Raw genomic sequence first — 14,353 nt, 5'->3', positions numbered from 1 at the left:
AGTGGGCCCTCACTTCCTTACGTACATGTACAAATGAATTCACATGTACATATGCACACATGTGCACACATCACACGCACACACACCCCAGGAGGAAAACACAGCCTTTCAGCAGGAGGAGCCACACAGCCCAGTGAGTCAGCCTGGGTCTCTTCAGGATCTTTCGGGAGTAGAACAACCCTCTGTACACACTTGTAGGACAACTGGGTGAACAGAACCGTCCTACCGCCAGGGCTCGCGTGCATACAGCCCGTCCTAGTTTCCAAAGCCCTGACATTCTCACCGCAACCATAGAACACTCCTGTGCAGCATCACCATCTCTAAATAAGGAAACTGAGAGTCCAAGAGATGTAATGACCAGGAGCGAGGTCTCCTGACTGTGGCAGGCGGTTCCCACCAGGGCAGGATGGAATACAGTGAGTACAGTAAATGCAAACGACGCCCGGCATCTTCCCCAACATGGGGCATCGCTGTCTTTATGCCGCTCCCCCCCCCACACCAGCCAGTTCCAGCTCCCCAGCCCCCCAGGGCCCCTATTTCAAAGCAGAGCTGGGCAGAGCTAACCACACATCCGTCAGGCCAGGAATTGCAGAGGAACGTACAGCCCAAGAGAGAGCGAATCTGAGCATCCGCGTGACAGAGAAGATGAGAATGAGAACAGATTTGTGTTCAAACTGAAAGAGAAGAAACAGGAGTGCAGCAACATCTTTTTGCAGCCAGTTACCAAAGGGGTCCAGGCTTGTGACAATCACGGGCCCCAGCGGCCAGAAGACACCAACCTCCAGCTGCCTCTGGTCACTCAGCAGGCAGTCCAGCAGCACAGGCTCGCACCTCCTGAGTAGTGTTTCCCAACGGGGAGCATCCCCCACGCCGCTGCCCTTTGACCACGAGGGGACCAGGGGACAGGAGGAGGCAGTGTCCACGTCCGGTAAAGAACGCGTCTCACACTCCAGCCGGGGGCTGCCTGCTGCCATCTGGGCAGGGTCGGCCAGGCTCTGAGCAGCCTTGACGTTGAAGTGGGGAGAGAGAAGTCGAGGGTGTGTGTGGGGCCTGTCCAAGCTGGCGTCCTTGGCTTCCGTCTCCACGGGGCTCTGACAAGGGGCCTCAGCATCTCTGGACGGCGGGCAGCCTTCCGCTTCCCCACGTTCCCCAGCAGAGCTGAGCGAGAGCTGTATGAAGCTAAAGCTGGAGGTGAAGCCATCCTGAGAGCCGGCCGGGGCAGAGGGGACCCTGGGGCCACTTTCAAGGTTGCACCTGCTGCCATTCCCCTCCTCTGAGGACAGACAGCCTTTTGTCCAGGTGCCCTTTGCTCTTTCACCGCCGGCAGCTTCCCGGCCAGGGCCTGGGGCCTCAGAACTGTCCATGGGTGGGAGCGCCCCCTGCCACCCAGTGTCCCCAGGGCCACACGACCTGGTGAGCCTGGCAGGTAGTTTGGTGTCAGCTCTGAGCTGAATCCCAAAGAGCCCCGAGGGTCCCCTCACAGCGGTCAGAGCCAGGCCTGGGTGGCCCACAATGGTCAGAGACGAGGCTGCTGGGCTCCCAACAGAGGGGCCTCGCCACTGGCCTCCAAGTTCAAGGCCACAGTGTCTGGCCCTGGACTCAGACTGGAGGGACTCCTCCCCGAACGCCGCTCCCTGGGCCCGTAACGGAGTGGCCACTGCTGGGTAGAGAAACCCGATCTGGGGCCCAGCTGTGCCTCTCATGTAGCCCGGCCTCCGTGCCAGCCGCCTCCTCCGAAAAGACGCTGCAGGTGGTAAGCAATCCCGGCTGCCTGGGAGGAAGAGAGAAAACAGCACCATAAACATGCAAATCTCACTGGCTCAGCTGGAACTGCATTTGGAGAGCATCCTAGGTTTAGAGGTCACCGCTCCGTGCATCTGTCAAAGAAGATGCTGGCTCAGTGGTCACGGCGCCAACCCGGGACGAAAATTCTCATGATTCCCTCCAAGTGCTTGCCTCGAACGTGCAGAAGCAACACAGCATCTCAGCTCTTCTGTTTAGCAGAGCAGCTGGCGTTGCTTTGAGTTATGCCAGCACGTCAGCAGGCCCAGTGGAGACACAACCTCGGCGGCTCCTTCAGAACCCCTCCAGCATCTTGCCTGTTGGGCTTTTAGGCACATCAGCACTTTTATCCCAGAGTGGGCCTGGAAAGCAAGCGATTGGAAAGCAAATGCCAGCACACTCCTCAAAGCGAGATGCGATCACTTATTCTAGCTACTTATTGAACAGTATGTGAGTTTTCACTATCTGAGCTGTCCATGTCCCCCGTGCCTCTGGACCATGGAGAGCCAGCTGGGACACAGCTTATCCCCATCAGTTCCTCTCACACAGTGGATCACAGGAGGCCCTGCCTGACATGCTCTACAAACCAGCTCTGCAAAAGGAACAGAAACGGTAAAAAACGCTAACACCTCACAGGCAGGATCGTAGAGCAGATGAGAACATAGACTCAGGCACCTCACTGCCTGGCTCAAAACCTGGATGTGCCTTTGCTGGCTGTGACCTTCCACAAGTTACTTAACCTCTCTGTGCCTCAGTTGGCTTATCAGGAAAATGGAGATATTAATAGTACCTGTCTCATCACAGGGTGGTTTGTGAGCATTTAACTAAATGAGTTACTATGTCGAGACGGCCTAGAACAGCGCTTGCCACTGGTAGTAAGTATGATAAAGGGCTACTTATTATTTTTACACTGCATAGGATGTTGTTACTCATAATAAGTACATCATCCACATTAATTTCTCTTGCTCCCTACCAAAATCCTGTGAATCAACCAAACCAGGAATTATAACTTTCTTTTTACAGTTAAGCACACTGACACACGGAGAAATGGATATTCCAGAAACCCCTGCAAGTGACTGAGTGGCCAATGTCAAAGTCTCCCGATTCTCCAGGCCCACACGGTGCTGTCATCGGGCTCTCTGCCACAGCATGAATCAGATGAGATGGAAAGCATACAGGTAACACCAGGCAGTACTTGAGCACAGTTGTAGGTATACTACGGTCTGTGGTGAGGAGTGAAACACAGCTTCACACCGGGCCCACGCATCCTGCTCTGCCCCCAGAGCATGGACAGGTCCAGGATCTTTGTCATGGTAAACGGAAAGTGCTAGGCATTTAGGCTCTCCGTGTGTTATGATCGTGGCACACACCAGTCTTTGGAATGGGTGTCAGTGATAATCCCTGGGGACATGAGCGCAATGACCCATGGGCCACCTGTTCCCTGAATTTGAGCATCAAAGGACAAGAGAGCCCAAGACGTGTTCAGCCAGTGTCTTCTCTTGCCAACCGGGCATGCCAATTGCCTGGTCCGGGGGAAGGGCTAATACCACCCGTGTCCATAGGATTCTGGAAGCTGGCAGTGAAGGGAGGAATGTAAGGGCTATGAGGGTGGGAGAGGAAGTCAGGGTAAAGGAAGGAAGTATGTAACATACAACCCTAGGAGCATGATACCATTTTCATTTTATAAATAATAAAATTAAAGCTCAGAATTTTAACTTGCCCCAGAACTCCCAGATCATAGCTTACCAAAGCCTGTTTTGCTCATTACGAGACAATAAACCAGCACAATGCCCTGCATTTAAGTTGCTTGATAAAAGGCGAATGAATTAATGGATGCATGGATGAAGGGAGGGAGGGATGCATGAACGAAGGCCTATCTGGTTCTAAAACACATGCTCTTCCTATACCCTTTGCCTCCAAGTATATCACTTAGGATGAGAACTTGAAATGACAGGAAGTCAGAAGAAAGACTGACTTTCTTTTTCTGGACAGAGGGCATGCAAAGTTGGAATCAGTAGAAATGGACATGATGAAAATGTACAGAAAATGTTTAGAAGGAATCATTAATAGGCCAAATTGGACCACCCATTCTGATGGTTACTATCAAAAAAAAGAAAGAAAGAAAGAAAGAAAGAAAGAAAGAAAGAAAGAAAGAAAGAAAGAAAGAAAGAAAAAAGAAAAAGAAAAAGAACACCAACAGGGATTAAGGAGGGCACTTGTGATGAGCACTGGGTCATGTATGGAAGTATTAAATCGCTATATTGTATACCTGAGACTAATATTACACTGTAGGTTAACTAACTGGAATTTAAACTAAAACTTAAAAAAAAATTACGAATTTGAAAATGATTTTTAAAAATCAGAAAATAACAAATGTTGATTAGAATGTAGAAAAACTGCACCTAGCGTGTGCTGTTGGTGGGAATGTAAAATGTTTTCAGTGCAGCTGAAAATAGCATGGCAGTTCCTCAAAAAGTTAAAAATAGAATTACTACATGGTCCAGAAATTCCACTTCTCATTATCTGTCCACAAGAATTGAAAGCAGAGTCACAAAGAGATATCTGTACAGCCATGTTCGTAGCAGCATGATTCACAACAGCCAAAGGTAGAAGCAACCTAAGTATTGATGAATGCATAAACAAAATGTGGTCAATTCATACAATGGAATAGTATTCAGCCTTAAAAAGGGAAGAAGTTCTGACACAGGCTATACAACTTGGATGAACCTTGAGGCCATCATGCTAAATGAAATAAGCCAGTCACAAAAGGACAAATACTAAATACTGTATTTACATACATATATACATTTATATACGGTGTCTAGAGCAGTCAAATTCACAGAGATAGAGAGTAGAAGGGTGGTGGCCAGGGGCTGGGGAAGAGGGAGTTGGTGTTTCCTGGGGACAGAGTTTCAGTCTGGAAGACAAAAAAGTTCTAGAGGCAGATGGGGCTATAGTTGCCCAACAATGTGAATGCCATTGAATTATACACTTAATAAAAATGGCTAAGAGGGTAGGGGCGCCTGGGTGGCTCAGTTGGTTAAGCCTCTGACTTCAGCTCAGGTCATGATCTCATGGTTTGTGAGTTCAAGCTCCATGTCAGGCTCTCTGCTGTCAAGGTGGAGCCTACTTCAGATCCTCTGTCCCCTTCTCTCTCTGCTCATGCTCCCCAGCTCATGCTCTTTCTCTCTCTCTCTCTCTCTCTCTCTCTCTCTCTCTCAAAAATAAACATTTTTAAAAAATGGCTAAGGGGGTAAATTTTATGTTCTATGTATTTATCCCAATTAAAAATTTTTTAAATGTTTAAAGAGGTCAAATTGGATCACCATGCTATGTGGCCCAAAGGGCCTCCCATTCTCTCCCTCAGGGGTGTCACCATCTGAGGATGTCCCCTGCATGTTAGGGCCCCAATCGCAAGAAGAAGAGGATTCATGGGGCCGTGGGAGCTCAGGAGGGAGCAGGGGTTGGCTAAAAAGAGGGGCTAACTCTCATATGCCCATACAGTGAATCCCAAAGGCAGTAGGGAGAACACTGAATTCTGGCTCCAATTACCAACAGAAAACAACTCAGCAATTTCCTACCTTGAGAAAGGAGTCCTGTGATACCTATATTGTCTTCTGGTTTAAAAAGACTTTTAACTATTTTTTTTTAATGCAAGGTAATTGTCTCCCAGATAACCCTTCTAAAGTCGAAACAGCGATGCCAAGGGGAAAATAATTTCTTTGAAATGTCATTTCTTTTACAGCTAGATGAGCCTTTTCTAAAGCTACTCAACCGAGGGTTCTGAAATCCCCCTAAGCCAGGTTACAGATGCTGCACAAAGCAGCTACCGGATGGGAACCCACGTTCCTACTGGGTTCTGGTGAGATGTCAGGGGGCCACCGTGCTGCATGAACAACAAGCCAAGAAGACCAGACATGAGAAAAATGCTCACCAAATACAGGTATGAGAGAGGAGGGCCTGGTGTGTGGATGGCCCAGCTCCTGCACCCACCAGACCACTCATACATCCCATCTCCCAGCGTGGGCCTTCTCAGAGGGCAGCCCAAGAGGCAGGGACCACCACATTCCATGAACCCTAACCCTCAGGAGAGCCGGATCTGGAGGGCACTTCTAGAATGAGCTAGAAGGATTAGAAGAAACCCACATTGGGCAGATGGCAGCTCTGAAACTTCTAGAAAAGACCCCCAGTTCCCTGTATGCGAAGTCCCCTTTTTTCACTTTTTTTTTTTCAATTTTTAATTTTTGAAGAAATGTATGATGTCCCCTCTGGCGAGAAATCAATGATTACCATATATCCAGGCTGAGATACTACATCTTAGATTTGTTCAAACCCAAGCCGTCCATCATGCCCTGCCTGCAGTTAAGGAAGGGTTGTGACACATTCAGACCTTGGAGGACAACATTCGTTCCCAACACCTAACTTCAGGGTGGAGCAGGCAGGAAGTAAAACACGGTAAGGTGCAGGGAGGCCCGAAGTGCACTCAGGCTTTGAGAGCTGGCCAGGGAAACCAGCTGTGCCTTCTGTTCTTTCACCCAGAGATGGCTGCATTCTGCCCGTCTGGCCCTGGACAGGCTGAGGAGGGAGAGGTGCCTCACGTGGCCTTCCCCGTCCCTCACAGCCTCCCACTCCATAGTAGACGCTGGGGGGAGGAACATAGACCTGCCGGTCCCTGGTTGTGCAGAACCCCCAACTCCACCCCCCCTCCAGCCCAGTGAGCTCTGGGATTGGAAGCAAGTGAAAGACAAGAGCTTAGAATAGACCCAGGTGTCAGAAGGCCTCTACACACAGTCCAAATAAGGTGTCTGGAAACATGAGCTTATCTAACTTACGGGGAAAACTGGGGGAAACCTAGGTTAGTCAACCAGTCAGATCAGAGAGAATCCTATCTACCTGTCTCTAGTGCTTTCCTTCTTCCGGACAAATCCTTCCCACCCTTCAGCTTCCAACGCCCTTCCCCATCAGCTCCCTTGTCCTGATCACCCAGTTCACAGGGCTTCAACAACGGTCCACATCACTCCTGCCCCTCTACTAACTAACACCCAGCACTGCTTGCTATTTTCTTCGGTGTATATAAACCGTTCCCCTCTTATGTTCTATATAAGCTTCCTGATACCCTTACAATTCCCTAAAAATCCTAGTATACAGAGAAGGCATTCCAATACACATTGGCCAGATAATATTTATTTTTAAATAGGAAATCTAAAATATGTAATTTAAGAAAACACGATACATGTGAATTTACTTGGAAGAACTTAAAACCAAGACCCAAAGTTCAAACCTACAATGAAGTGCCCATGTGGGCTTGGGTGACTCACCAATGATTTGATGATCCCAGGGCCTTGTGGGGAAAGCATGTCTGTCTCCCGAAGAAGAAATACGGGCACTCGGGGCCACTGCTGAGAACACAGAGAATAGTCAGAGAAGAACAGACACATAAGACTTTACAAAACACGACTTGGATAGAAATGTACAGTGTGGAAGCATAAATGAATGTATTCTTCTCATGGAAAGAATTTTAATCCTATTTGTCATGGTTGAGGCTGAAGTCTTTTCTAAAACATTCAGGTTAACCAAAGATTCTGAATCGTAAAGAAACCACACATCCCTGTGGATTAGCTTGTTTTCAAAGAATCAGAATCCAATCATATACACACTAAAACACAAACACTCTGCTGAGCACGAGTTCATCTTTCTTCGATAGTTCAGAGAGCACTTGAGGATTCGGAAGTGGCTTCGGGTTGTTGTGAGAAGCTTCTAGCAAGCAGGGCGAGTCCTAGTGTGGAATAAATCAACATTTATGGCGCTTCCATTTTAACCGTGCGATCCGTTTTAATACAACAATTCCTTATTGAACGCTAGATTCTGTGTGGGATGCGGACGTGAGCAAGACAGCACCCCCACCCCCAGCTGTTTGTGACCTAACAGCTTGCAAGGGATGTAAGCCATGTCCCAGGACGGGATGTTATGCTTCCATCACGGAAGAGGGAGAACTCAATCTGACATTAGATGAATGGGGTAATCTAGTTGGCTTTGTTGGTTTACCTCACAGTTCTTTGCCCTTCAGCAAAGCAGAGACTCTATGAACTCCAGAACACTCCTGAATTCGTGTCACCCCAAACAAACATCTCTTGGGACTGGCGAGAAGAAGGGTGATTTAGAGGCCTCTGGGACACAGGGCAACTCTAAGGAGCAGGTCTGTGCTGTGGTCTGAGACCCTCTTCCTCCCACCTCCCTTGCAGCTCCCCTGCCTGCTCCTGCTCCCCTCCTTTAAAAAAAAAAAAAGTTTGTTTATTTTGAGAGAGCGCATGAGCAGAGGAGGGGCAGAGAGAGAGGAGGAGAGAATCCCAAGCAGGCTCGCACTGTCAGTGCAGAGCCCAACGTGGGGCTCGAACCTGTAAACCGTGAGATCATGACCTGAGTGGAAATCAAGAGTCAGACACTTGGGGCACCTGGGTGGCTCAGTGGGTTAAGCGTCAGACTTCAGCTCAAGTCACGATCTTGGGGTCTGTGAGTTCAAGTCCCATGTCCAGCTCTGTGCTGACAGCTCAGAGCCTGGAGCCTGCTTTGGATTCTGTGTCTCCCTCTCTCTCCGCCCCTCCCCACTCATGCTCTGTTTCTCTCTATCTCTCAAAAATAAGTAAACATTTAAAACAAAAAAATTTTTAAAAAGTCAGATGCTTAGCCAACTGGGCTACCCAGGCGCTCCTCCCCTCCTTTACCCTGCACAGACGGGCAGCTCCCTCACCCAACCTCCTGCATGTCTCACTCTGTCTTGATGTCCGCCTCTCAGAGAACCCAAACCCCACCCTAGAGAAAGCACAGCACGCAGGCGCACATGGCCCTGTCTGCTTGTGGTTTGCCATCTTTGGGGGAGCAGAGAGAGGAATCAAACATGCACACAGGTAGGTCTGGCGGTGGGGGGATGGACAGGTCCATGGTGCTGAGCCATGGTGCTGAATGGGGCACCTGGCTTCGTCTGGCAGGGTCTCTGAGTGACATCTGGCTGAGCTTGACAGATGAGCAAGAGGTGTAGAGGTCACAAGGGACGCTGCGGGGAAGAGCCAGAGAGGAAGGAACAAGGCCAGCTGGTGGCGTGGTGTGGAGGACACTGCTGATGGGCAGGGGCGGGACGGAGCTGGACGCCGCTGTGTGTCCTGGCCACATCCAGCCTGGGCCTTTGCCTGGAGAGGGATGGACGGTCTTTGAACGACCTGAAGCAGGGGAGGGGCATGATCAGATCTGCACGTTTTGACAGATCACTCTGTGGAGAAGGGACCACACGGAAGCAAGAGAGGCCACCAGGAGAACAGTTAGAGGACACCACACAGGAATGCCTGGGTGGCTGAGTCAGTTAAGCAACCAAATCTTGGTTTGGGCTCAGGTCATGACCTCGAGGTTTGTGAGTTCGAGCCCCAAGTCAGGCTCTGTGCTGTCAGCACAGTCTCCCACCCTCCACCCCCCTTCCCCAAGCAGTGTGTAGACACACAAACGATCGGGGGCCGAGCGAGTGCTCTTGTCAATGAATTCTCCCAGCAAAATTATCACCACAGGCTTGCTGACATGTTGTTCTTCACAAGCTGACACTCTCCATCCCTTTGAAAGACAGATTGTTTTCCTAGATGGGATTGTTCACCAGCTGCTCGTGGTGAGCACAGCCACTTCACCGTGATCTAGCATTTCCATAATCTTCAAAGCCACACGCACTGCGGGTACAGACAGGTCTGCAGGGCACGGCCCTCGCAGCCAGCCGCTGGGAGTTTGTGACAGCAAAGCTCTGTCTGGTTTCCTATCAGCCTCGTGGTCACCCAGATGCCAGCATTTGGACTCCCAAGCTGCAGACATCACTTCCTACAATAGCCTCACAGTCAAAAGGGACAGGTTCCACCCAGAATTGTGGTGTAACTGGCAAGAATGTCAGCCCTGACTGAGTCACACTGAGATGGCACTTCCTGGAACACAGGAGACAGGTATGTGCTAAAAGTACGAAAATGAGCAAAAGAATGATAGACACAGCACAAGCTGGCTGGGGGAGGGGACATGATTCGCGAGGGACTTCAAGGGTAACGTTCCATCGCTCAAGCGGGTGGTAGTTACGTGGGCGCCGACAATATATGCAACCTATGAATAACAGAATTTTTATAACTGTGAGGTAGTCTGTAATGCGTTTTCAGTGCCACAGTCCCTGCCCTCAAGGGGCTCACAGCTCGGTGGACAAGGCAGAAACGTCAACAGGCAGATGCAGAATGGGCCAGAAGCAATCCTACCACAGGAGGGAGGGAAGGGCCTCGTGGAGGAGCTGACCCTGCAGCCGAACTGAAAGACTGAGGCTACGGAGGCCATAAAGGAGGTGAGGTCACTGTCAGTGGAGGGAAGGAATGGAGGTAACAGCTCAAAGAAGTTCAAAATGTCTGGGGCCCAGGCAGGCGTGGCCCCTGTGGAGAAGGAGGCAGACAGCAGGCTGTGAAGAGCCCAGGTGGCAGACAGGTGGGGCTGGAGCCCAAGGCAGGGCCCTGTGCTGGAGAGAAGAGAGGGGAAGCACAGTTGGCTGGTGGAAATCCATAAGAGCCTGTGATGCCACCTAAGGAAGAATTCTGGAAAAAGAGGAAGCTGGGGGAAAGAAGTGACTGGAAATGACTGAGGGTAACCATGTGGGCTCCAGGACGTGTGGGCTGTGGGATATCGGTGTTGCCACGTGCAGCCCGATGCGTCTGGCACCATTCTTGGTGTGTGGACACTAGTCACCTCTTGTCCTCAGTTTTAGCTCTCCAGTGGAAACACTGAATGGTCCCCAAACTTGGCTGCCCAGCAGAGTCACTGGGGTATCCTTCCAAAATTCCAAAGTCCCAAGCTGATGAAATCACAATGTTGAGGCATGAGACTCAGTGCCCCCAGTGGGATTCCAGTGGGAAACCAGGCCTGGGAACCTCTGCTCTAGGAGAAAGTCCTATTTAACATCCTGGTGTGCTCAGAATCCAAGTGCGTCATAAACAACGTTCGCCACACCACAGAGAATGTTGCTTTGCAGAATCTTCTCTTTCCCTTCAACTTTTTTGTTTCTTGAAATGTGGCTGTTAGCTGTGAGCCTCTACACGTGGACAAAGTGTGGCTTGAAGTTAAAATATGTCCCCATACATCTGTTCTAAATCTTCTAGCCTGGATAAGGCTCCCACTTTCAGTCAAACAGTGGGAGTCCTGGGCCCCACAACATGCTCTCCCACGAGGAAGGGGCCAGGAGGCAAGCAGCTGCTGTGAGCGGTCTCACTTCCCTAAGGCGCAGGGAGGGGAACGGGGGGCCAAACAGCAGGTCAACATTCAGCCCACTCTGGAGTGTAAGGGCCAAAACCCACGCATGCAACATGCAGTGTGGATTCTGGACTAGATCCTGCAACAAAGAAAGGATATTGGTGGAAATCTGATTTAGATCTGTAGTTTAGTTCGCTGTACCAGTGTCCATTTCTGAGATGTAATAACTGTGCCATGATTGTACAAGCTGTTAGCATTAGGGGAAACTGAGGAAAAAGAACCCTGTCATGTCTTTGCAACTCTTCTATAAATCTGTAAGTATTCCAAAATAAAAAAAAACTTATTTAAAAAACAGGTACACAAGTGTGCACACACGGTTTATGGACCTGTACCTTGCACTAGGAAAGGTTATGGACTCTGGAGACAGACTGCTGGAGTTTAAAATGTAGCTCTCCCAGTTCTCGGTGAATGCTGTTCACCAGCCTCTCTGCTTGCATTGTCTTGTTCCTTAAAGGGGGCTCTAGTTCATGGAATTGCTGGAGAGATAGATAAGATTATGAACTTCACTGACCTATACCATGCCTGGCACAGAGTAACCATTCAAAAGCTGTTTTTATTTTCAATTCAGGAATAAAGGCAAGAATACATCCTGAAGCAAAGACACCTGGACATGGGCACCTGGAGGCAGAGTTCAAGGCAAATCTAAAGCAAAGCAGCCTCAGGCCTGACTCTAAGCCTTTTTCTGTACTGTTAGTAGACTCCTAGAGGCCAATAGCAATCTGTTCTTTCTCTGTCTCTTTCTGTGTGTGTGTGTCTCTCTCTCTCTGTCCTTCCCTGTCTCTCTGTCTTTCTCTTTCTCTTCTCTCGCTGTCTCTCTGTCTCTCTCCCTCTCTCATGCACACATGCACACACACACACACACACACACACCATCCAGCACAAAGTCACAACCTGTACTCTCTTGCCAACCAATACCTTCCTACCTCTCTGATCCACTTTTCTGTGTTCTGTTTTCTTTTCTTTCTATGCCTGGATTTACTTCCTCCAGCTGAAGCAAGTAGTTGAGGAATTTAGCAGCAAGAGATTCACAGACCACGTGAAAGCATTTGCTCTGAAGTCACTGAACAACCTCTCTCCGCAGTGCTATTAATTCTTATAAACGATTGTCTTTTTCTTTTCATGTAAAGTGCTACTCAAAACTCTGATCACCATCTGAACCCCCCTCAAGAGTGCTGCTAGCTACAGATGGGTGTCTCTAATGAATTTTTTAACTGCTGCCCTAATAAAATATGGATGAACCAGAAGGAGCCCTCTTTGTAGCTGTTATTTCAAAACAACCAAACAACTTAAGTTCCTGCTCTTAGTCGTGCAGCAAAGAGTTGCAAGCTCTCACATGCACCCTAGCAAAAGATCGCTTTTTTTCATGCTAGTCCATCTGCAAAGTTCACAGTTACCTTTTTAATGCCATATTTTATGCATGGGGCTTATTTTCATGGCTTTCTAAATGCCCCATTTTGTGTGCCAAATTTGCGATATGTTTATTAAAAAATGATCCCAAATTGTCAGCACTTTGCACATAAGTAGTGCCCTGGAGACTGGAGCGTCTTTCAAGGAAGTCCCTACTTGGCACTAAATTTTTATAATACTCAGAATTTAAGCCCACATCAAAGGTTTGTGCCACTCTAAATGCCTGACCTTAAAAATGGTACAATTATAGCATTGCAAATGTACTGCTCAATGGCCCTATTAGAAAACAGGAGGAAATTCGGTATTTTTTTCCCCACACTTCACTGGTCCGAGGGAATAAAAGAGAGATGGCGCACTGGTCCGAGGGAATAAAAGAGAGATCAGCATTATACAACTCCTGTGTCATAAAGATCTGGACTCCATATGCATGCGGCCAGGTGCTGAGGGGGACCTGTATCTCAACCTGGGTCTGAGATGTAAGGAAATATATTTTAATAGAATATGATTGCCTTTTGTCTACACTTGAGGATTCCTCTTTTATAAAACTTCTCTAGTCTCACTTCATATTGAGATGCTATATATAGCATCCAGGTTTTAAGAGGCCATGACTACATCCAGAAAGCTCAAATCTCTCTGACTCATTCAAATCCAAATGACATTTGGAGTTGATGATAACGAGGCAGGGGTGGACTGGAGGTAACCTTCATGCTACCCACCAATGAAGGGTTTGTCTAAACAGTAATACTTTAACACTAATTCGGAAGATGACACTGGGGAATACTTAGGATATTTAAGAGAACAAACTTTTTTCAAGTATCCATTTACATTCATGCAGTGCAAATTAATTATAAAGAATTCCTGTCTCTTCTTGCCTTTAGAGTGCCTCGTTACTGTGGAATGATCTCGAACAAAGCAATACATTTTACCACTAAGAATAAGCCCCCACAGATGCTTTGATGCTCAAGTGTCTGAAGCACGCTTTGGTTACAGCAATATGTTTGCACACTGTGGAAAGCGACTAATCACCCTCACTAAACTCCTTTTGAAAGCTTTTGTTCCCAAAGTGGCATATTTTATGATTTTTAAATTATTAAGATGAGATGCCCCCATCTCCACCAGTCACTCCTCTCAGATAGATACCACATGTGCACTCAGATCAGGGCCATCTGCCAGAGGAGGCAAAGAGCCCGAGGCGCTGGCCGCTCCCCTGAGGGCTAGGATTCGCCTGTGGTGAGGACACAGCCGCGGGTAGCACAGCCGGGCACACCGCCAGACAGCAAGCAGGGGAAGTCACGCCCGCAATCCGAGGCCGTGCTCCCCGGCAGGTGGGTGTGCGTCGGTGAGGGATGGTTGCCCCACTGGGCACACACTCACCGGTAAGCTGCGACAGTGCCCAGCTCTGTGAGCTCAAGTCACCCATGCGACCTGGTGTCCACCATCAACTATCCACCAGAAGACAAGCTACTGCCGAACATCCCCGAGGTGATGTGAATGATGTTCTCAAGAGCGTTCTGAAGTTAGACTGCCCCTCTTTGGCTCGTCCAAGGTCACCTTCCCCGAGTCTCAGCTTTCTCATCTGGAAATGTTACTCGACCCTTCCTTGCAAGGTGCAGGCCCTCGAGAGCCTGCGCTCTGAGCCACGTGTCCACACCACCTTCTCTCAGCATAGCCGCAATCTCACACCTGCTGGCATCGACCAGGACAGTGGAGCAAACATCTTCACGTCACGAAGCTGCCTGCCTGCCACACAGGACAGTGAGGCACCCTTCCTCACTGGTTCTCGCCACCCTTCCCAGGCGAAGCAGGGCAGAAACAACAAGTTCTTCCTCTCTGCCTTCCTGTTTACGGCTCCATCCCG

At 49.0% G+C, this 14,353-nt stretch overlaps 1 protein-coding gene and 1 long non-coding RNA gene across 12 annotated transcripts in view; one reads left to right on the top strand and one right to left on the bottom strand.

The window, feature by feature from the left end:
* The window catches only part of DISC1 (DISC1 scaffold protein), a 353,788-nt gene that overhangs the window by 303,726 nt on the left and 35,709 nt on the right, over positions 1 to 14,353 (bottom strand). For 9 of the 11 annotated variants that reach the window (XR_008292258.1, XM_053207451.1, XM_027046987.2 and 6 more), the window contains exons 2-3: positions 7,101 to 7,181; positions 780 to 1,771 (exon numbers count right to left, since the gene is read on the bottom strand). Coding sequence is in view for 10 of the 11 variants with exons in the window: in XM_053207451.1 (XP_053063426.1) it covers positions 780 to 1,771; positions 7,101 to 7,181 (1,073 nt within the window). In the remaining variant the exon portion in view is untranslated. The remainder of the gene's footprint in view (positions 1 to 779; positions 1,772 to 7,100; positions 7,182 to 14,353) is intronic. The other 2 variants (XM_053207445.1, XM_053207446.1) reach the window with 2 other exon arrangements.
* On the top strand, positions 8,648 to 12,771 carry LOC113595835 (uncharacterized). The gene is made up of 3 exons (XR_008292259.1): positions 8,648 to 9,752; positions 9,957 to 10,132; positions 11,657 to 12,771. It is a non-coding gene; the product is annotated as an uncharacterized LOC113595835 (long non-coding RNA).

Source organism: Acinonyx jubatus, chromosome D2 (assembly GCF_027475565.1).
Source record: "Acinonyx jubatus isolate Ajub_Pintada_27869175 chromosome D2, VMU_Ajub_asm_v1.0, whole genome shotgun sequence".
In the NCBI taxonomy this organism is placed as follows: domain Eukaryota; kingdom Metazoa; phylum Chordata; class Mammalia; order Carnivora; family Felidae; genus Acinonyx; species Acinonyx jubatus.
Note: the sequence above shows the minus strand (reverse complement) of the source record. Positions and strands in the feature narration are given on the sequence as shown.